Source organism: Hyla sarda, chromosome 3, assembly GCF_029499605.1.
Source record: "Hyla sarda isolate aHylSar1 chromosome 3, aHylSar1.hap1, whole genome shotgun sequence".
NCBI classification, from domain to species: domain Eukaryota; kingdom Metazoa; phylum Chordata; class Amphibia; order Anura; family Hylidae; genus Hyla; species Hyla sarda.
Window position 1 is genome coordinate 86,679,598 of NC_079191.1, and position 22,664 is coordinate 86,702,261.

At 41.6% G+C, this 22,664-nt stretch overlaps 1 protein-coding gene across 1 annotated transcript in view; it reads left to right on the top strand.

Annotated features, from left to right (window-relative positions):
• The first annotated feature begins 757 nt into the window (after positions 1-757).
• The window catches only part of RBP1 (retinol binding protein 1), a 50,943-nt gene continuing 29,036 nt past the window's right edge, over positions 758-22,664 (top strand). The window contains exons 1-2 of the mRNA XM_056564538.1: positions 758-981; positions 20,132-20,310. Of these exons, the coding sequence (XP_056420513.1) occupies positions 909-981; positions 20,132-20,310 (252 nt within the window). The 5' untranslated portion in view covers positions 758-908. The remainder of the gene's footprint in view (positions 982-20,131; positions 20,311-22,664) is intronic.

Sequence of the window (22,664 nt, forward strand, 5' to 3'; positions counted from 1 at the left end):
ATGCCGCTGTACAGAACACTGGTGAGGCCTCACTTGGAGTATTGTGCACAGTACTGGAGGCCGTATCTCCAGAAGGATATAGATACTCTAGAGAGAGTATAGAGAAGAGCTACTAAACTAGTACATGGATTGCAGGATAAAACATACCAGGAAGGGTTAAGGGACCTTAACATGTAGAGCTTGGAAGAAAGAAGAGACAGAGGGGATATGATAGAGACTTTTAAATACATAAAGGGAATCAACACCTAAAGGAGGAGAGCATATTTAAAAGAAGAAAAACTACCACAAGAGGACATATGTTTTATATTAGAGGGGAAAGGTTTGTGCAGTAATATCAGGAAGTATTACTTTACTGAGAGAGTAGTGGATGCATGGAATAGCCTTCCTGCAGAAGTGGTCGCTGCAAATACAGTGAAGGAGTTTAAACATGCATGGGATAAGCATAAGGATATCCTCCATATAAGATAGGGCCAGGGAGTATTGATAGGACTCAGAATATTGGGCAGACTAGATGGGTCAAATGGTTCTTATCTGCCGACACATTCTATGTTTCTATACTGTTTCTCTAATGAACAAATGTGAAAACTCATATGTCCGTGTCTCATGGTATCAGGATAAGAAGTGGGCTACTATGTAACAGGCTGTTGAGCGGATGAAGCAGTGCAGAGCCCAGACATGTGTGCACATTGTGAGATATCCAGTGGGTGGGAGGTAACTTCTAGCATTGTGATAGAGTTAGGAGGGGCTCAGAGAACAGCAGGATTGGAGTAACCACAGCTCTCAGAGACTACAGAGCCAGAAGGCACTACACCTCCACAGCAAGCACCCCTCTATCCACAGCAAGCACCCCTCTTTCCACAGCAAGCACCCCTCTTTCCACAGCAAGCACCGCTCTATCCACAGCAATCATGTCAGTTGACTTCAATGGCTACTGGAAAATGCAAAGCAATGAGAATTTCGAGGAGTATCTGAAGGCGCTGGGTGAGTCGGGTTTGACGTCAGGTGTCTTGTTTTTTGGCAGAATCCTCTGCTCCCTGCAGTCAGGAATGTGATGAGAGGTTGTGTTTTACTTCCGATGATCAATGTACATTAACTAGAGAATGAGCCAAATCTTTTGTCCATCTACATTACATAGGATTTCCACAGCATTTGGGCTTCTTGGCGGAGGCAGGAATGTTCTCCCTCAATCCTAAATTCTAACTTTTGGTCCCCCCCAACACACACAGGTCTCATATTACACCACCACTGGGATAAACCCTCACATCTTCTTTTCTTTTTCTAAAGATTTTGGTCTCTATGGAAATCTTCACAAAATTCTTCATAGATTGTTGTTGTTTTCGTGTTCCTTGGGCAGTTTGTAACTTATATATTAATTTGTGTGTGTGTGTGTGTGTATGTATATATAATATACATGTGTGTGTGTGTGTGTGTGTGTTTTTTTTTAGATCAGGCAGCTAGGGAGGTAAATGGGATGTTTGCCATGTGAGATTTTAAGGGATATAGCAACAAAGGAGTCATGACGAAGCCTGTAGAATGAGGAAAAATCATGAATCATGAATTTTTTGAATTATTTGCTAGTTTTAATGTAAGTCTGCGTTCACGCTTCGCTATAACAATATCAAATACAGGTAAGTTTTTTATTTTCTTTCCAATAGGTTCCATTTTTGGTCCCATATTAAATCAGGTTATTTTTATTTATTCATGAATGTATTTACTTTGTCTATTTTGGTCTCTCTATACAAATATATTTAGCTTTTGTCATTTTGCTGAAATACAGATGTGAACTATACAACAAAAAAGTAAAAAAAAAAAAAATTTCCATTTTTTTTTCTTCCCTTTGTTTAGTTAACCGATATGAGGCTTAAACCAGCACCTATGTAGATCTGTTAGAACATAAGGCGTATTGAAGGATATGCCATGCGTATAAAGAAGGTGGAAAAAAAGTCTAAATAAAAGCATATACATGCATTAGCAACATTTTTCTTAAAATAAAGGAATTAGAATGTAAATAATAAAAGTAAAATTATAAATATACATATATAGAGAAGTGTGAATGAGCCCTAAAGCCACTTTCACATGGCAGTATTATGGTCCGCATCTATAAACTAGTGATGAGCGGCATTGGCCATATTCGAATTCTCGATATTTCGCAAATATACAGACGAATATTCATCCTATATTCGTGAATTTCGCATATTCGTTATATTCGCATATGTGAAAATTCGCATATTCGCGTATTCTAGGAAGAAAACAGTGACTGGGTGGGCAACTCTACTATTGGTTGCTAGGAATGTTGTTGATAACCTCTGACATGTGTATTTGCATCATTCTAATTGGCCAACAAGTGAAAAAGAAGGAATTTGCGCATATTCACATATGCAAAAAAAAGTGAATATTTGTCATTTCGAATATATAGCGAATATATTTGCGATATTCGCAATATAAAAATTTGAAATGAGAATATTCGCGCCCAACACTACTATAAACCAGAGCCAGAAGTAGGTCAAGCACATGGAGGAGGTGAGTTTCCCAACCAGAGTGCCTCCTGCTGTTGCAAAACTACAACTCCCAGCATGCCCGGACAGCCGTTGGCTGTCCGGGCATGCTGGGAATTGCAGTTTTGCAACAGCTGGAGTCGCCCTGTTTGGGAAACGCTGCATTATACTTTCTGTAGGTTCCACTTGTGGTTTTGTTTTACCAGTACTGATCCAATATGGCGTCACGTGAAAGTCACCTTAGGTCGGGGGTTCAGCTATAACTGGGCAGGACCAATCTGATACTACACAGCCTAACTTGGATCACCTAAAAATCTAAGTGCGGTTTAGTATTAGCTATATGGCTGGGTTTCATGGTAATACTACAGATGCTAAAACTCAGCTGATCTAAGTTAGTAGAAGGTGTACCATGTAAGTTGAGAATGAGTTGTGCCAAATGACAAACTCAGCTCTACTGGCCATTCAATGCTTTTTAGTAATATACTGTTTAATACATTTATACCTTCTAATGCACAATACAGATGACTGTTACATAATACAGATGAGATTAAATGAAAAAAAATTATCGTATTTTTCGCCGTATAAGACGCACTTTTTCTTTCCCAAAACTGGGGGGAAAAAAGTCGGTGCGTCTTATATGGCGAATACACCCCTATCGTGGCAGTCCCTGCGGCCATCAACGGCCGGGACCCGCGGCTAATACAGGACATCACCGATCGCGGTGATGCCCTGTATTAACCCTTCAGATGCGGCGATCAAAGCTGACCGCCGCGTCTGAAGGGAAAGTGACACTAAACCGGCTGTTCAGTCGGGCCGTTCGGGACCGCCGCGATTTCACCGTGGCGGTCCCGAACAGCCCGACTGAATAGCCGGGTTAGTGCTTACAGGACACCGGGAGGGACCTTACCTGCCTCCTCGGTGTCTTCTCCGTTCAGGGATCCCCTGTATGGCCGGCGCTCTCCTTCCTCGTCATCACGTCATCGCATACGTGCGTCAGCGTGCGTAACGACGTGATGGCGGCGACGGAGAGCGAGGATACCCGGCCGGCAGCAGAGACGTTCCGGAGCGACGGGGACAGCAATGGAGCGACATCCAGGGCAGCGGTGACGGGTCCGGAGCGGCGGGGACACGCGAGTATTACCTCCTATGCAGTGGTCTTCAATCTGCGGACCTTCAGATGTTGCTAAACTACAACTCCCAGCATGCCCGGACAGCCAACGGCTGTCCGGGCATGCTGGGAGTTGTAGTTTTGCAACATCTGGAGGTCTGCAGGTTGAGGACCACTATTGGGTTCAAAATTTTTATTTTTTTTGATTTTGCACCTATAAATTGGGTGCGTCTTATGCGCCGGTGCGTCCTATAGGGCGAAAAATATGATATATATATATATATATATATATATATATAATATAATATAATGTGTGTGTGTATATACACACATATCATCTGTGTCTACCTAGTCAATGCATCAATGCTACCATCTATATCATAGGGGCCGAAACAAAGGCACTTAGTCACCTTCAGCTCTTCAATATACAGCAAATTCTTCTATGGCTGGTGAATGTGAGCGGCTCTTACAATTGCCGGTTCTCAATACCACTAACAATACTTTATCTGATTATATACCACTAACAATACTTTATCTGATTATATACCACTAACAATACTTTATCTGATTATATACCACTAACAATACTTTATCTGATTATATACCACTAACAATACTTTATCTGATTATATACCACTAACAATACTTTATCTGATTATATACCACTAACAATACTTTATCTGATTATATACCACTAACAATACTTTATCTGATTATATACCACTAACAATACTTTATCTGATTATATACCACTAACAATACTTTATCTGATTATATACCACTAACAATACTTTATCTGATTATATACCACTAACAATACTTTATCTGATTATATACCACTAACAATACTTTATCTGATTATATACCACTAACAATACTTTATCTGATTATATACCACTAACAATACTTTATCTGATTATATACCACTAACAATACTTTATCTGATTATATACCACTAACAATACTTTATCTGATTATATACCACTAACAATACTTTATCTGATTATATACCACTAACAATACTTTATCTGATTATATACCACTAACAATACTTTATCTGATTATATACCACTAACATTTACTTTATTGATACAATATGGACACTTTACTTGGGTCTGTAGTGTTTAATCCCGTAGCCGCATGCCAATGGTCTTTGTTCACATTGGCGCAGCATTACTCCCACTGTCATACACGTTCTGGCCACAACGCACGCCCACATGTATATATCTGGAGTGCAGTGTGTTGTAGAAAAAATATATATGCGTTATATGGCTTGAGGATTCCTATGGGTTTTAGAAACCTATTAACTAGTAATAAACTGTGACATTATGGAATCCATACTTTAGGGAACACCATGAAGGTTGGTGAGTGAAAAAAATTATAAATGCTTTTAACACAGCGGAATTCCACAATTCAGCGCAAATTCTGTTCATCAAAGATTGCTGAACGGAATTGCAGGATTGGGGAATTCCGGTGGAACGTTCTCAAAACACAGAATTCTGCTGAAATTCAAAGCACCATTGACTTCAATGGAATTCTAGGGTGAAATTCCGCAAAATTAAAGCCAGGTCTTAAAATTTTGTGGAATGTGAAACTTCCGCAGCTGTATTAATGGGACAGGGGTATCCCATTAAAATCTAAAGTCTATGGGCAGTAAATTTCGGCAAAACCATTTTTCATTAGAATTCTGCTGTCTGAACATGGCCTGAGGTTAGGTTTTTTTTTTTTTTTTTCTGGTGTTTATTCTGAGTAAAAAAAACGGAAATAAACTGCCCTGTTATTTTGCACTCCTGTGATGCAATTTTAAGGCATTTTTTTTGGTAGAAATAACGGGAGATTTATTAAAACCTGTCCAGAGGAAAAGTTACACAGTTGCCCATAGCAACCAATCAGCTCGCTTCTTTCATTTTTTAACAAGGCCTCTGCAAAAATGGATGAAGCGCTCTGGTTGCTATGGGCAACTGGGCAACTTTTCCTTTGCACAGATTTTGATAAATCTCCCCCAATGGGTTTTAGTCTTGGCGTTTTTTTCACCTGCATTTTTATCATGACAAGTCATGTGATTCTTTCATCATGTGACTCAAGAATTTCTATTACCGGAATGGGGAAAGACAATGCCAACATTTTTTTTTTTTTTTTTTTTTTAAAGCCAGTGCTAAACCCAAATGGTGTTTATTTTTTTTCTTCCCATAGACTTTTATGGGAGAAAAACAACAAGATTTCTGAGAGAAAAAAAAAATGCCATAGTTGACCAGTTGGCCATAGCAACCAATCAGATTGCTTCTTTCATTTAAAGGGGTACTCTGGTGAAAACCTTTTTTTTTTTTTTTTAAATCAACTGGTGCCAGGAAGTTAAACAGATTTGTAAATTACTTCTATAAAAAAAATCTTAATCCTTCCTGTACTTATTAGCTGCTGAATACTACAGAGGAAATTATTTTCTTTTTGCAATTCTCTCTGATGACATCATGAACACAGTTCTCTTTGCTGACGTCATGATGATAACAATAATACTTTATTTATTGTTGTCCTTAGTGGAATTTGAACCCAAGGCCCCAGTGCTGCAAGGCAGCAGTGCTAACCACTGAGCCACCATGCTGCCCTTAGCATACATCTGCTATGCACGGTTGCTAAAATGGACAGAGATGTCAGCAGAGAGCCCTGTGCTCGTGATGTCATCAGTGTTCCAAAATGAAAGGAATTTCCTCTGTAGTATTCAGCAGCTAATAAGTACTGGAAGGATTAAGATTTTTTAATAGAAGTAATTTCCAAATATGTTTAACTTTCTGGCACCAGTTGATTTAAAAGAAAAAAGGTTTTCACCGGAGTACCCCTTTAAAAAATAAATAAAAAGCCTTTGGAAAATGAAATAAACAAGCTGATTTTATATGGGCAACTGGTCAACTTTTCCTCTACACAGGTTTTGATAAATCTCTCCCATTATGTTGCATACGTGACTTCATAAATTAGCGTGAATGACAGGAAGCAAAAAAAAAAGAGGGGGTGAAAAGCTTGCACACATTTCTGCTCCAGCTGGTCAGGAGAGTACATATGGGCAAAAATTATTGTTGCGTAAGTGATAAATTTAGTGCACCAACCGGTGCAGCTGCTAACGGCGCCCCTTGAAAGCGCAAAACAAGCAAAAAAAGATACTAGTGCAGACAACATAAAAATAGCGCAAAATTAGATAATGATGTAGTTGCAAATCTACAGCTCCCAGCATGCCCGGACAGCCTTTGGCTGTCCGGGCATGCTGGGAGTTGTAGTTTTGCAACAGCTGGAGGCACCCTGGTTGGGAAAAACTAGCATAGACTTTCCAGGCATGCTGGGAGTTGTAGTTTTGCAACAGCTGGAGGCACCCTGGTTGGGAAAAACTAGCATAGACTTTCCAGGCATGCTGGGAGTTGTAGTTTTTGCAACAGCTAGAGGCAGCCTGGTTGGGAAAAACTAGCATAGACTGTCCAGGCATGCTGGGAGTTGTAGCTTTGCAACAGCTGGAGGCACCCTGGTTGGGAAAAACTAGCATAGACTGTCCAGGCATGCTGGGAGATGTAGTTTTTCAACAGCTGGAGGCACCCTGGTTGGGAAAAACTAGCATAGACTGTCCAGGCATGCTGGGAGATGTAGTTTTGCAACAGCTGGAGGCACCCTGGTTGGGAAAAACTAGCATAGACTGTCCAGGCATGCTGGGAGATGTAGTTTTGCAACAGCTGGAGGCACCCTGGTTGGGAAAAACTAGCATAGACTGTCCAGGCATGCTGGGAGATGTAGTTTTGCAACAGCTGGAGGCACCCTGGTTGGGAAAAACTAGCATAGACTGTCCAGGCATGCTGGGAGTTGTAGTTTTGCAATAGCTGGAGGCACCCTGGTTGGGAAAAACTAGCATAGACTGTCCAGGCATGCTGGGAGTTGTAGTTTTGCAACAACTGGAGGCACCCTAGTTGGGAAACACTGAACTGGGGAGAAGGGGATAATCTCATTACTTGCAGTAACAAAGGATCACTTATGTTTAAATTCTACATGCCTATCCCTTGTCTACGTGTACGCCCCCGCCTCCCCAGCTGACCTGTATATATGGACAGGCATCAATAAGTTCCGGGTGTTATCCATATTGTGACTAGGATTTCATAGAATCCCATTCACATGCTGCAGTAATGAGGGCTTGCCTAGATTTACTTGCATAACGCTTAATCATCGTGAGGTAAAACATTGCGATTCCTTTGTTCCCGTTCTTCGCCATCTTATAACATCGAAAGATAATCTAATCTGCCTAGTTAACCCCTTAACAACCGGGGATAGATGTATCCATTTCTAGTGGGTGCTTAATCCTGCTTATCGGCGACTTTATCCATGGCGGTAATCTCCGGGATACTGCTTAGCGCGCTCACAAGATTGCAGCAGTAGTACGCTGCCATGGTCCTGCCACAGCTGGCGGGATCAAAGAGAACTCCGGTGAACTATACCGAAATGTAGTGAGCTGTTATACACTGTACTGTTTGCATTGCTGCTCATGTATACTCACTGCACCCTCTAATGCAGTGTTTTCCAAATAGTGCATCTCCAGCTGTTGAAAAACTACAACTCTTAGCATGCCCGGACAGCCAAAGGCTGTCCGGGCATTCTGAGAGTTGTAGTTTTACAACAGCTGGAGACTCACTGTTTGGAAAACACTGCTCTAGTGTGCTGCAGTACCACAATATCTCACAACCATGTTGGTACTGGCTATATACGTTTTTGGTATTGCCAGATTTGTACCAACCTATGGAGTTATGTTAACATGTTATCCACCGTATATCTCATGATATACAGCATAATTACAATTGCAAAAAAAAAATAAAAAAATTGCAATAAAAATAGCAAAAGAAAAATAGCTGCAAAAACGAAAAAAAAATACAAAAACTTTTACTCTCCTTCCTACGTTCCCCCATTGCGCCGATATCGGAATCCTGTTCCTCCAGCGTTGCCCGACTCCCTGTTTCTTAGGCTAAGTCACACTGCAGTCACCATTTCTCCTTTTAAATAATACATTTTATTTACCTACTCTATTAACTATAGTGGTGATGATAACTACACCTTCTCCCACAAAATAAAAAATTAAAAGTCAATGCAAATATTCTCACGCACATTCACTGGTGAAAGCATTAAAGGGGTACGTCGGTGGAAAACAAATGTTTTCAAATCAGCTGGTGCAAGAAAGATAAACAGATTTGTAAATTACTTTTATTTATAAATCTTAATCCTTCCAGTACTTAGCAGCTGCTGTATGCTCCATAGGGAGTTGTGCTCGGGCTCTCCTATAGAGCTGCATGGAGGGGGAGTGTCTGCTGCTGCTTCGTGCGGTGGTGGACATGCTCCAATCATGCTGAGAACTTTAGGATAGGGGATAAGTTGTTAGATCCCAGAGTTATCCTTTAAATAGTACCTATCATGATCTAAACTCTGCCTAATCTCCACCCCCCCCCCCTCCCCCATCTGTCCCTGACACTATCCCTGTGTTTCTTTTCACTCAAAACCCCTTCTTTCTACCTGATTTATTGTCTTCTTGGCTGCTCATTCAGCCACCCTAGTGTGAGGGAGGAAGGGGGTGTGGCCCAGCATAGAGGCTGTGAACATAGCAGCCTGCAGCTCTGAAGCTTCTACTCTCTGTTTACAACTACATGTGCAAATAGAAGAAAGATCGGAGCTCAGATAGTAAAATGAATGAGGGCATGCAGTAAGGCGGAGTCAGGAGTATGCCCTGCTGTACTATGAGCACAGTGCTGGCTCCTACCTGTCTGATTGACAGACAGGGAGCAGTGCTGAGCTTGTCTGTGTCCCGGCTGCAGTCTGAGATTTAGGACTCCAGTCTGAAATTTATTTAAAAAAAAAAAAAAAGGGGGCTTGTGGCCAGGACTGGTAGGGGGACCCCTAGTGGTCATTTTTTCAAAGTGGAATATTACATAGAAAGAAGCATATTTTTTAATAACCTTCAATTGGAAAGTTATTCTGCATACATTAATCTATAATATATCACAAGGTTTTTTTGATTAAAGGTACCCTTTAAGGTATTTGGTTGTGTCTTTCTATTTTAGTGTAGATAATGAATGTTCTTTTCAGCAGTGAAGTGTGGTGGCCCAGCACAGGAGGTGTTATCCCATGCTCCTGCTGTCCTGTCAGGCAGCTTCCTTCAGTGTCCCCAAGGCCCATGTGATATGTCATGTGATTGTTACCCAGGAGGTATCAGTGACCAGGTGATCCCAAAAGTGACCTATGGGCTCCCTGCTAGTCTCCCTCATATAAGCCCTGGGTGGAGCTAGCTTCTTTCTTTGAGCTCTGCTCTTCTGCTAAACTGAGGTCCAGTGCAGTCGTGCCTAGTGTGTGTGTGTGTGTGTGTGTGTGTGTGTGTGTGTGTGTGTGTGTGTCCAGAGTGTTGGAGACCTCAAAGTCGAGTCCTGCAGCCACCATCAAGTCAAGTAAGCTAAAGTCACAGCTTTATGAGTCAAGTCAGTCCCTGTCATCTGTCAAGTCAGTGTGGTCTGCATTCAATTGTCCAGTCCTACTATAAGTCCCAGTAATCCCTTAAGGTCTCTGCATCACTCGTCACCTCCTTGGGCCCTGGCTGTACTGTATAGACTTTACCAACTGTCTACCCTCAGTAAAGCTATCGTTGTCCGTAACCTGGAATCGGAGTCTTTGTTGCCCCCAGTGCCTAGCCCAGGATCCATTGGTATACCTTCGGGTGGTTATAGGCTAAACCATGCCCTGGCGTCACGAATACAAGGGGTTAATGCCATATACCCTTAGGGTAACAACATCTGTCCTGCACCACACACCCCGCCACCACAGAAGTGTTTAGGTTCATGTGTATGTTGTAGAGGTGAACGTCCCCAGTGTGAACAGTCCAGAGCATGGCCTTATCAGTTCACGGATTCCTTCTGGACATTAGGATACATTTGTTAACCCTTCAGTTATCAGAGGAGTAGTACATGACAGCTCTGTTCGGTATGTGTGAGGGAAGAAGGATTTTCCATGTGCACAGTTTTTCACATCGCACAGGGCTGAATAATTTACTCTGCAGCATTTCTGGTTCTCAAAGTGCATTAGCACTATCTCAGTGGAATGCCCGTCAGGTGCATGAGTTACCATGGTTTTATATTAATGGGTTAAATCCAGTGGGAAAAGACAGTTTTTTTTATTGCTTGAATAAAGTGATTCTCCCTGCAGCAATTCCAGGGGATAAAGTGATCATCTTAATAACGCTGGGATTAATTTTATTTGCTTGGATAATTTACAGAACCAGTGCCAGATTAAGGTTATGTTCACACACAAACACAGTGAAATCAACAGTTTTTTGTTTACTTTGGTGTATTTTTTCAGCCATTTATGACTGGAAAAACATCTGAATTTTCAATGTGTGAACATGACCTAAGTATGTCTGGGATATGGAGCAGTTTATTTATTGGGGTCCCCCAAATAACTTAAATGGGCACTGTCAGATTCAAAAACTCTTTATATGTTGTACATCTTGGCAAAACATTAACCTTTCTAATATACTTCATAAGAAAATGTTATTTCCTTTTTATAGAAATCATGGCTTTGTCCAAGCTGAAGCAACCTGTTTAACCCCTTAAGGACGGAGCCCATTTTCACCTCTAGGACGAAGCCCTTTTTTGCAAATCTGACCACTGTCACTTTAAACATTAATAACTCTGGAATGCTTTTAGTTATCAATCTGATTCTGAGATTGTTTTTTCGTGACATATTCTACTTTAACTTTGTGGTAAAATTTTGTGGTAACTTGCATCCTTTCTTGGTGAAAAATTCCAAAATTTGATGAAAAAATTAAAAATTTTGCATTTTTCTAACTTTGAAGCTCTCTGCTTGTAAGGAAAATGGATATTCCAAATAATTTTTTTTTGGATTCACATATACAATATGTCTACTTTATGTTTGCATCATAAAATTGACAAGTTTTCACTTTTGGAAGACACCAGAGGGCTTCAAAGTTCAGCAGCAATTTTCCAATTTTTTACAAAATTTTCAAACTCGCTATTTTTCAGGGACCAGTTCAGGTTTGAAGTGGATTTGAAGGGTCTTCATATTAGAAATACCCCATAAATGACCCCATTATAAAAACTGCACCCCCCAAAGTATTCAAAATGACATTCAGTAAATGTTTTAACCCTTTAGGTGTTTCACAGGAAAAGCAGCAAAGTGAAGGAGAAAATTCAAAATCTTCATTTTTTACACTCGCATGTTCTTGTAGACCCAATTTTTGAATTTTTACAAGGGGTAAAAGGAGAAAATGTATACTTATATTTGTAGCCCAATTTCTCTCGAGTAAGCACATACCTCATATGTCTATGTAAAGTGTTTTGTGGGCGCAGTAGAGGGCTCAGAAGGGAAGGAGCGACAAGGGGATTTTAGAGAGTACGTTTTTCTGAAATGGTTTTTGGGGGGCATGTCACCTTTAGGAAGCCCCTATGGTGCCAGAACAGCAAAAAATATCCACATGGCATATCATTTTGGAAACTAGACCCCTTGAGGAACGTAACAAGGGATAAAGTGAGCCTTAATACCCCACAGGTGTTTCACGACTTTTGCATATGTAAAAAAAATAATAATAATTTCACTAAAATGTGGGTTTCCCCCCAAATTTCACATTTTTGCAAGGGTTAATAGCAGAAAAGACCCCCCAAAATTTGTAACCCCATCTCTTCTGAGTATGGAGGTACCCCATAAGTGGACCTGAAGTGCACTACGGGCGAACTACAATGCTCAGAAGGGAAGGCGTCATATTTGGCTTTTGAGAGCAAATTTTGCTCGGGGGGCATGTCGCATTTAGGAAGCCCCTATGGTGCCAGAACAGCAAAATAACCCCCACATGGCATACCATTTTGGAAACTAGACCCCTCACAGAATGTAATGAGGGGTACAGTGAGCATGTACCCCCCACTGGTGTCTGACAGATCTTTGGAACAGTGGGCTGTGCAAAATTTTTCATTTTCACGGACCACTGTTCCAAAGATCCGTCAGACACCTGTGGGGTGTAAATTCTCACTGCACCCCTTATTACATTCCGTGAGGGGTGTAGTTTTCAAAATGGGGTCACATGTGTTTTTTTTTTTTTTTTGCGTTTGTCAGAACCGCTGTAACAATCAGCCACCTCTGTGCAAATCACCTCAAATGTACATGGCGCACTCTCCCTCCTGGGCCTTGTTGTGCGCCCCCAGAGCACTTTGCGCCCACATATGGGGTATCTCCGTACTCGGGAGAAATTGTGTTACAAATTTTGGGGGGCGTTTTTCCCTTTTACCTCTTGTGAAAATGAAAAGTATAGGGCAACACCAGCATGTTAGTGTAAATTTTTTTTTTTTTTTTACACTAACATGCTGGTGTAGACCCCAACTGTTCCTTTTCATAAGGGGTAAAAGGAGAAAAAGCCCCCCAAAATTTGTTAGGCAATTTCTCCCGAGTACGGCGATACCCCATATGTGACCCTATTCTGTTGCCTTGAAATACGACAGGGCTCCAAAGTGAGAGCGCCATGTGCATTTGAGGCCTGAATTAGGGACTTGCATAGGGGTGGACATAGGGGTATTCTACGCCAGTGATTCCCAAACAGGGCGCCTCCAGCTGTTGCTAAACTCCCAGCATGCTTGGACAGTCAATTGCTGTCCAGAAATGCTGGGAATTTTTGTTTTGCAACAGCTGGAGGCTCCATCTTAGAAACACTGCCGTACAATACGTTTTTCATTTTTTATTGGAGAAGGGGGGTGGGGGGGCAGTGTACGTGTGTATATGTAGTGTTTTACTCTTTATTTTATGTTAGTGTAGTGTAGTGTTTTTAGGTTACATTCACACTGGCGGCGGATTACACTGAGTCTCCCGCTAGGAGTTTGAGCTGCAGCGGAAAATTTGCCGCATCTCAAATTTGCAGCGGGGAACTCACTGTAATCTGCCGCCAGTGTGAATGTAGCCTGTACATTCACACGGGAGGGGGGTCAAAACTACAACTCCCAGCATGCACTGACAGACCATGCATGCTGGGAGTTGTAGTATTGCAACAGCTGGAGGCACACTGGCTGGAAAACCTTGAGTTAGGTTCTATGACCTAACTCAGTATTTTCCAACCAGTGTGCCTCCAGCTGTTGCAAAACTGCAACTCCCAGCATGTACTGATTGCGGAAGGGCATGCTGGGAGATGTAGTTATGCAATGGCTGGAGGCACTCAAGTACAACTCCCAGCATGCCAAGACAGCCTTATGCTGTTCCTGAATGCTGGGAGTTGTAGTTTTGCAAGATTTAGAGGGGTTCAAGTTGTAAATCACTGTCCAGTGGTCTTAAAACTGTGGCCCTCCAGATGTTGCAAAACTACAACTCTCAGCATGCCCAGCCAGCAAACTTCTGTCTGGGCATGCTGAGAGTTGTAGTTTTGCAACATCTGGAGGGCTACAGTTTGACACAAGTGACACTTCGCGGCGCCGTACATGTACGTCGCTCGTCGTGAAGGGGTTAAAAAGCTTTCTAAATGTCTTGATAAATCCCCCCCCCCCCCCCCCCCCCAAGGTCCAGTAAGGGAGGGTGCCCCTGTGCTTCAGCATGAACAAAGCCAAGTTTTCTTATGAAGTAAATTAGAAAGGTCAACATTTTGACAACATGTATAACATATAAAATGTTTTTGAATCTGACAGTGCCCATTTACAGGTATTTTTCCTACTCCACACAAAAAGATAAGGGCATCACTCATGACTTTACACACATTTAAAAGGGTACTCCCTCCCGCGACATGTTATCCCCTATCCACTGGGAAGCCCCCCCCCCCGGGATCTTTGTGCCGGCGCTGCGGCCTGGGGCTTCTATGATCGTGATGTCACACCACACCCCCTGTGATGGCTAGTACACATCCTTCATATCTCCTCCCATAGACATGAATGGAGGCGGCGTGGCGGCTGTGATCGACAGTCATTTGGCAAGGAGAGGAGTTTGCAGCGGAGATCACGGGGGTCCCCAGCCTCCAGACCCCCGCTATCAGACATGTCATCCTATAGGGGATAACATGTCAAGCGGCGGAGTACCCCTTTAAAGCTATAGAAGCGACAGTAAACAGCTTGAAACGCACATGCAACTCTTCTCACAACTGCATTTTGCACTATATGAACCCCATTATCTACCTGACTGCTACTTGCTGTCTTTGCTTCTATTCTCAGCACATATAGGGGAAATTATTCATTGGATTTACCCTGTTTTTTGTGGTTTTGTGTCGCTCAATTTGTCGCAGTTGCTGTTTAGAGATTTGCCTTTGCGACTTTTGCTTTTAGAAGCTTTTTCTAAAATTCTGTAGCTATGCCATAGTCTGGTTAACTTTTTGCACTTGTCATCAATTTATCATGTGGGATTTGTTGCAAATCTACACCAGCCCAGGCCCGGCCTACAAAACTGGCTGTGGACAGTAGTTTTAAAAAAGCCGCACATTTTGGGGCAACAGGTTAAAAAAAAAAATCACAGAGGAGTAAATATACAAAGCGGTGGACTGAAGTCTAATTTAAAAAGTGTACTAGCACCATATTTATTCCATGTAACCATGGCAGGGGCATATTTACTGATAATATTGGGGGAGATTTATCAAAACCCGTGCAAAGGTAAAGTTGCCCAGTTGCCTATAGCAACCAATCAGATTGCTTCTTCCATTTTACAGAGGCCTTGTTAAAAATGAAAGAAGCGATCTGATTGGTTGCTATGGGCAACTGGGAAACTTTCCCTCTGCACAGGTTTTGATAAATCTCCCACATAATGTGATCAATAGTGTTGCTCGCGAATATTCGCAATTCGAATATTATTTGCGAATATCGCATATTCGCAAATTCGCGAATTTCGCGAATATAGCGCTATATATTCGTAATTACGAATATTCGTTTTTTTTTTTTTTTTTTTCTTCACAGTACACATCACAGTGATCACCCCTCTCTGCTTCCAGCTTGTGTGGTGTAAAGAAGGCTGTAATACTACTGTGTGAGACTGGCGTGCGAAAATTCGCATACACGAAAATTCGCATATGCTAATTTTCGCATATGCGAATTTCCACACATGCTAATTTTCGCATGCGCGTATTTTCGCATACGCGAAAATAAAACGAGAATATAACGAATATGCGAATATTCGCGAATATATGACGAATATTCGTCCATATATTCGCGAATATTCGCGAATTCGAATATGGCCTATGCCGCTCAACACTAGTGATCAATAGAATTACTACAGAAGAGATTTTGACATAGCTATATAGTAATAGAAACCTAAATAAAGCCTTTAATGTGCAAACACTGACTAGACAATGTCATATGACTGCTGTCATCTAGTAAACAAATATTATGCAGTAACGGTCTAAGACTAATACAGTGCCTAACAACATGTAAAGCATTTGAGTTGCTATAATACTCAAATAATACCTCCATACAAAATCCAAAAATTATCACCATGGCATGCACCCTTACAGAGGATGAATTTTTCTTGAACATAAGGCAATAAGGCACGTTACTCTCTTCATGCCTGAGAACTCGTCTTTCAGGGCAGCACTATTATCTCCTATTACAGTCCTGCACCTGACTTCTTTCATTTTTTAAATAAATAAATATACATATATATATATAAAATACACACACACACACACACACACATACAGTGATCCCTCAACTTACAATGGCTTCAACATACAATGTTTTTTTCTGGACCATTGTAACTTGAAACCAGACTCAACATACAATGTACAGACAGTCCAGCTCTGTGAAAAATGTCAATGGCTGGAAGAACTGACCAATTAGAATGGGCATTCACTGGTAAATCACCTGTATTACTGAAGTGCATGCACTGACTGGCTGTCTGGTAGTGCCCCCTACAGTACAAGGAGGAACTACAAGTTCTGTACTACTCCTTACCTGTGCCAGGGTTAGCTGCTCCTTTGGACACCAAGTAAGGGCGGCTCCATTTGGGACACTCTGTGTACTGTATAGGACCCTGAAGAAGCTCCTGTCCTCTAAATAAACCATTGTTTCCCAACCAGGGTGCCTCCAGCTGTTGCAAAACTACATCTCCCAGCATGCCCGGCCATGCTGGGAGTTGTAGTTTTGCAACAGCTAGTGGCACCCTGGTTGGGAAACACTGACCTAGACAGTGATTACAGCTCCCAGCAGATCTTTCTTACTTTCATATGAAAGGACTGTATTAGTTATCCTCTTATTTTTCTTTAATCCTCACTTTTTCCTATTTTTGGATGACATTTTGGGGCTTCAGAACCAATTACCAGGTTTCCATAGAGTTATGGTCTCAACATACAATGGTTTCAACATACAATGGTCGTCCTGGAACCAATTAAAGGGGTAGTCCAGTGGTGAAAAACTTATCCCCTATCCTAAGGATAGGGGATAAGTTTGAGATCGCAGGGGTCCGACCGCTGGGGCCCCCTGCGATCTCTCTGTACGGGGGCCAGGCTCTCCGGCCAGATAGCGGGTGACGAAGCGTCGGCTGACACGCCCCCTCAATACATCTCTATGGCAGAGCCGGAGATTGCCGAAGGCAGCGCTTCGGCTCTGCCATATAGTTGTATTGAGGGGGCGTGTCGGCCGCCGCTTCGTGCGGAGGTCGACACGCCCCCTTCCCGCGGGCTGTCGGGGCTCCGTACAGGAGATTGCAGGGGGCCCCAGCGGTCGGACCCCCCGCAATCTCAAACTTATCCCCTATCCTAAGGATAGGGGATAAGTTGCTCACCACTGGACTACTCCATTAATATTGTAACTTGAGGGACCACTGTGTGTATGTATGTATATATATGTGTATATATATATATATATATATATATATATAATTATAGTGTGTGTGTTCTCAGACCCACCCACCCGTTATAGCAGTATTTCTGTATATTTAAATTAGCTTCTAACTGGCATGGGCGGGGTTACTGCCTTCATCTGACACTGTGACATAAAAGCCACTCGGCCCGCAGCACCGCCCGGCTAATGAATATTCATATAATGTCTTACACTCTCCTTCTCATCCCGGACAATACTGCGCATGTGCGGGATTTCCTACTATACCCGGAAGCGGTCTTCAGCACTGCTTCATTATATTGCTAATAGATGGTAGGCATGATCATGCCTACAACCTTACTCCAGCGCTGCTCCGGACTAATGAAGCAGCGCTGAAGACCGCTTCCGGGTATAGTAGGAAATCCCGCACATGCGCAGTATTGTCCGGGATGAGAAGGAGAGTGTAAGACATTATATGAATATTCATTAGCCGGGCGGTGCTGCGGGCCAGACGGCGATTACGTCACAGTGCCAGATGAAGGCAGTAACCACCGCAGTAATAACCGCCCGTGCCAATTAGCAGCAAATTTAAATATACAGAAAAACTGCTATAACGGGCGAACAGTGCAGCGCATCCGGGCTAGGTAGGACTCAAAATGTTCAGCGTCTCCCGCACTATCCATCGGTACCTGTGGATAGTGCGGGAGAAAACATATGACAGTTTTCCTTTAAGTCATTAAAAAAATGATATCAGCAGTGTCCGACCTTAGTCAGTGACTGGCTAAGTAGCTGACACTGCTGACAAAAAGTCTGTCTCAAAAGTTGAAAAAAAAAAGGAACAAGTGGGGGGAATGAAAGACATTGCAGTAGGATAAGTTTGGATAACACAGCTTTTTTTTTTTTTTTTTTTTTTATGTCACTCCCAGCAACATATAAAACCTATTTGGTACCCGGGAAACTTTTATAAAGTAATAGTAAAAGCAGTGAAAAGTAACAAAATAAAGAACAGAGGCTTCTTCTACTTTTTTTTTTCTTTTTTTTATATCCACACCAGAAGTTGAATAAAAAAAAAAATTTTTAAAAAAGAGTAGAAGAAGCATCTGTTCTTTATTTTTTTTATTCATTATGATCCACACCAGGCTTTGGCTTCCAAATTGCACAGAACAGCTGCAAGAAAACCACAATGTGTTAGAGCACCCTTAAGCTATTTGAAAGGGTACTCCGCTGAAAAACAATGTTTTTCAAATCAACTGGTACCAGATAGTTAAACATATTTGTAAATTACTTCTATTAATAAAATCTTAATCCTTCCAGTACTTATCAGCTGCTGTATGCTCCACAGGAAGTTAAATGGTTCTCTTCTGTCTAACCACAGTGTTCTCTGCTGACACCTTTGTCTGTGTTAGGAACTGTCCAGAGCAGGAGCCAATCCTCATAGTGGTGCAGGGCATGTGATAAATATGGTGCTGATCACATTTATTACTTGCGTGGTGATTTTTCTGCGACTTTGTTCGATTTTTGCACATCATAAATTCCTGACCACTGCATGATATCAACTGAAATAAATCATCACTTGGAATGTTCTTTTTGAAAAAGTCTTCTAAAGCAAAAGTCGCAATGAGAAGTCTCTAAACAGCATCTGAGATAAACTTTGCAACAAATTTACCCCATAAAACCAATGATAACTACCCCCCCCCCCCCCCCCCCATATCTCCAGAAGGATATAGATATGTTGGAGAGAGTTCTGAGAAGATACTAAACTAGTACATGGACTGTAGGATAAAACTTACCAGGAAAGGTTAAAGGACCTTAACATGTATAGAAGAAAAGATGAGACAGAGGATATGATAGAAAATGTTATATACCTAAAAGGAATCAACAAGATAGAGGAGAGTATATATATAAAAGAAGAAAAACTACCACAAGAGGACATACCGTAGTTTTATATTAGAGGGTCAAAGGTTTAATAGTAGTATCAGAACATTACTTTACTGAAAGAGTAGTGGATGCATGGAATAGCCTTCTTGCAGAAGTTGTAGCTGCCCATACAGTGAAGGAGTTTAAGCATGTATGAGATAAACATAAGGCTATCCTCCATATAAGATATGGGCCAGGGCCAGGGACTAGGACTATTGATAGGATTCAGGAGATTGGACAGACTAGATCGGCCGAATGGTTCTTAACACATTCTATGTTTCCATGTTACATCTTCCCTATATCAGTTTATACGTACTATTTCAGAGCCTTCCCTTTGCAATGATATTATGATGGTGTATATATATATTCTACCTAGGAAATACCCACCTTTTGTGATGCGGCTTGAAGTCCTGGCTTAAAACCAACAGGAATGTTCAGGTTGGCTCTGTCCTTTTCTCACATGGATAGTATAGGCTTATGTAAAGCTGTTCCTCTACATAGTCATCACAGTATTAGCGAACAAGGGGCTTTCACATCTAGGGATGGTGGATCATGACTTATGGGGTGTGAGTGAGAAGAGACTTTAAATATTGCTATAATGCCCTCTCTTATGTACAAGCCTGGAAAGGCTGCAATAATGCTAAGCATGAAGGGAAATGCAAGCTTATTGGGCCTAAGCCTCTTTCCTTCACAATCAAATGTACGTTGTGGATCACACAGAGAAATTCAGCTGGAATGTTCATTTGAGATATACAGATCATAGAATAATGAGTTTAGGTTGAAGCTTCTCCCTCCAAAGACAATGAAAAAAATCTTTCTTCTTCCTTATACAGATGTCAATGTTGCCCTCAGGAAAATCGCCACTCTGCTGAAACCAGACAAAGATATCACTCAGAACGGGGAGCACATGGTCATTAAAACGCTGAGCACTTTCAGGAACTACATCATGGAGTTTGATGTGGGAAAGCAGTTTGAAGAGGATTTGTCTGGAGTAGATGATCGCAAATGCATGGTAAGAATTAAGGCCAGATTAGCCCATTTCTTTAACAAAGGGCGCCTTATTGAGAAGATTAGTTCTGTATTCCCTAAGAATACTAGCGCCTACCACCTTTGCTGGAAGGCGATTTCACGAACTTTGAACCATTGCACAAGAGCTGTCCTAACAATCGGTTACTGTATAGTCTCTGCTTGTTGGTTAGTAGTTTGAATATAAATGTATATAGGACCGATGAAAGGTCAAGTTAGTGACCTACGCTGAACATTCATGCCAGGAAAAGCTTCCAGTGTACACGTCTATAGGACTCCATTAATCTGAGTGCTCTTGTGGTCTCCATCTGGTTGGTATGTAACACTATACTGGAAAAAAAATAGTATGGAATAGTCTGGTAGATTTCATTACATTAGAACTATACAGCATACTTTTTCTTACAATAGGTTCCTATGGGGTACCTATTCTATTGTATGCTCATACAGTGGGATATGGACAGCCCTAAGTTGGAGGTGCACACTGGGAACTTTTCCTAGGGGTTGTTTTTTTTTGCCTCCTTGTTTTCTAATAGTCATAATGCTTTAAATTTTCCACCTACAGGCTCATATGAGGGCTTGTTTTCTTGCGTCACCAATTGCGCTTTGCAATGCCATCTCCAACTTTCCAACTCGTTTTCACTTTACCATAAAATGTGTGGCATCACGAAAAAAAATTGTGGGGAGAAATAAAAAAAAAAAAAAGCAGTTCGGCAAAATTTGGGGGGCTTCCGTTTCTACACAGTGCACTTTTCAGTAAACATGACATGTATCTTCATTCTGTTAGGTCCATATGATTACAATGATACCCAATTTACATAAGTTTTTTTTTTTTTTATATATATATATACTACTACTTAAATTATAACTTTGTAGACTAAAACTTAGCGTTTAATAAGTACCATTAAAAATGTCCTCACAAAACTGGACACAAGTTATAAACAAAATAGGTACACAAAAACATACCTACTAAGATAGTATTCAAATTGATATCATACACCACTGAGGTGTGGATAATGGTCAAGGTGTTGCTCACTCAATCGTGACCACAACCCAATATTGTCACTGATACACACAGGAAAAATAAGTATCAACCTGGCTTTCTTTTCCCCTAACCCTGTGACAATTGCTTCCTTAGGCAACAGCGCTATCCCTGACTAAACTTCCCTACTCTGCCCCCCTCAACATGTTTCGCTACAAAGTAGCTTTGTCAAGAGGCGGCGGGATGCCCGCCGCCTCTTGACAAAGCTACTTTGTAGCGAAACATGTTGAGGGGGGCAGAGTAGGGAATTTTACTCAGGGATAGTGCTGTTGCCTAAGGAAGCAATTGGATGTGATCTGCAGACACATCCAGCTACTACTTGTTAGCAAGATAGAGCACAGCGGCAGAGCTCTTATATTGACAAATCAATGAAAGCACAATAAAAGGGCATACAGCACTATTAGTTTTTAACCGTGTGGAAACCAATAAAGCTTATGGGAAATAATTAAACAGGTATATGGGAAATCAGGGTATTTTTGGATTTCCATAAAGGGAATCTATTGGAAAAATTAACAAAGTTTAACCCTCCATATACTGGTCTTGACCAGTTATGGTGAACAGGGGGGGATTGGTCCGGAGCCTATGTACTCCCTACGATACCCCTATACTATGCCTGCTCCTAGGCGGAGTCGACGTCCTTATAAGGATGGCTCCGCTCCGGATCCACCCCTATTATACTGTAATGCCCTGCTGTGAACTGACTCTCTTACTAGAGAATAGAAACTCCGCTGATAAATACACCACTGATAAATTGTGTGCATATAATTAAATATAATACATAGCTGCAGGGAGATAGTACAGTAGGGCCCAATAAGACAGTAGTATCACTATTTAGGTGCAGAATGGTTACTAGGTACGCATCTTAGTATCACTATTTGTATGCAAGGTGGAGAACCAGACCTACTAAGGGAGCCCTGAACCAAGTAGAATGGAAGCCCCAAATTAAGGGGTAGGGGTGTGGCGCGATATTGGGAAGGGATGAGATTTTATATTTCTTCATAAGCATTAATGTTATTTTGTTCCAGGAATGTATCTAATCCTGTTTTAAAGCTGTAAATTGTTCCAGCTGTGACCAGTTCCTGAGGTAGACCGTTCCATAAATTCACAGTCCTCACGGTAAAGAAGGCGTGTCGCCCCTTGAGACTAAACTTTTTCTTCTCCAGACGGAGGGAGTGCCCCCTCGTCCTTTGGGGGGGTTTAACCTGGAACAGTTTTTCTCCATATTTTTTGTATGGGCCTTAATATACTTATATACGTTTATCATATCCCCCCTTAGAAGTGTATTATGTTTTTGGATTGAC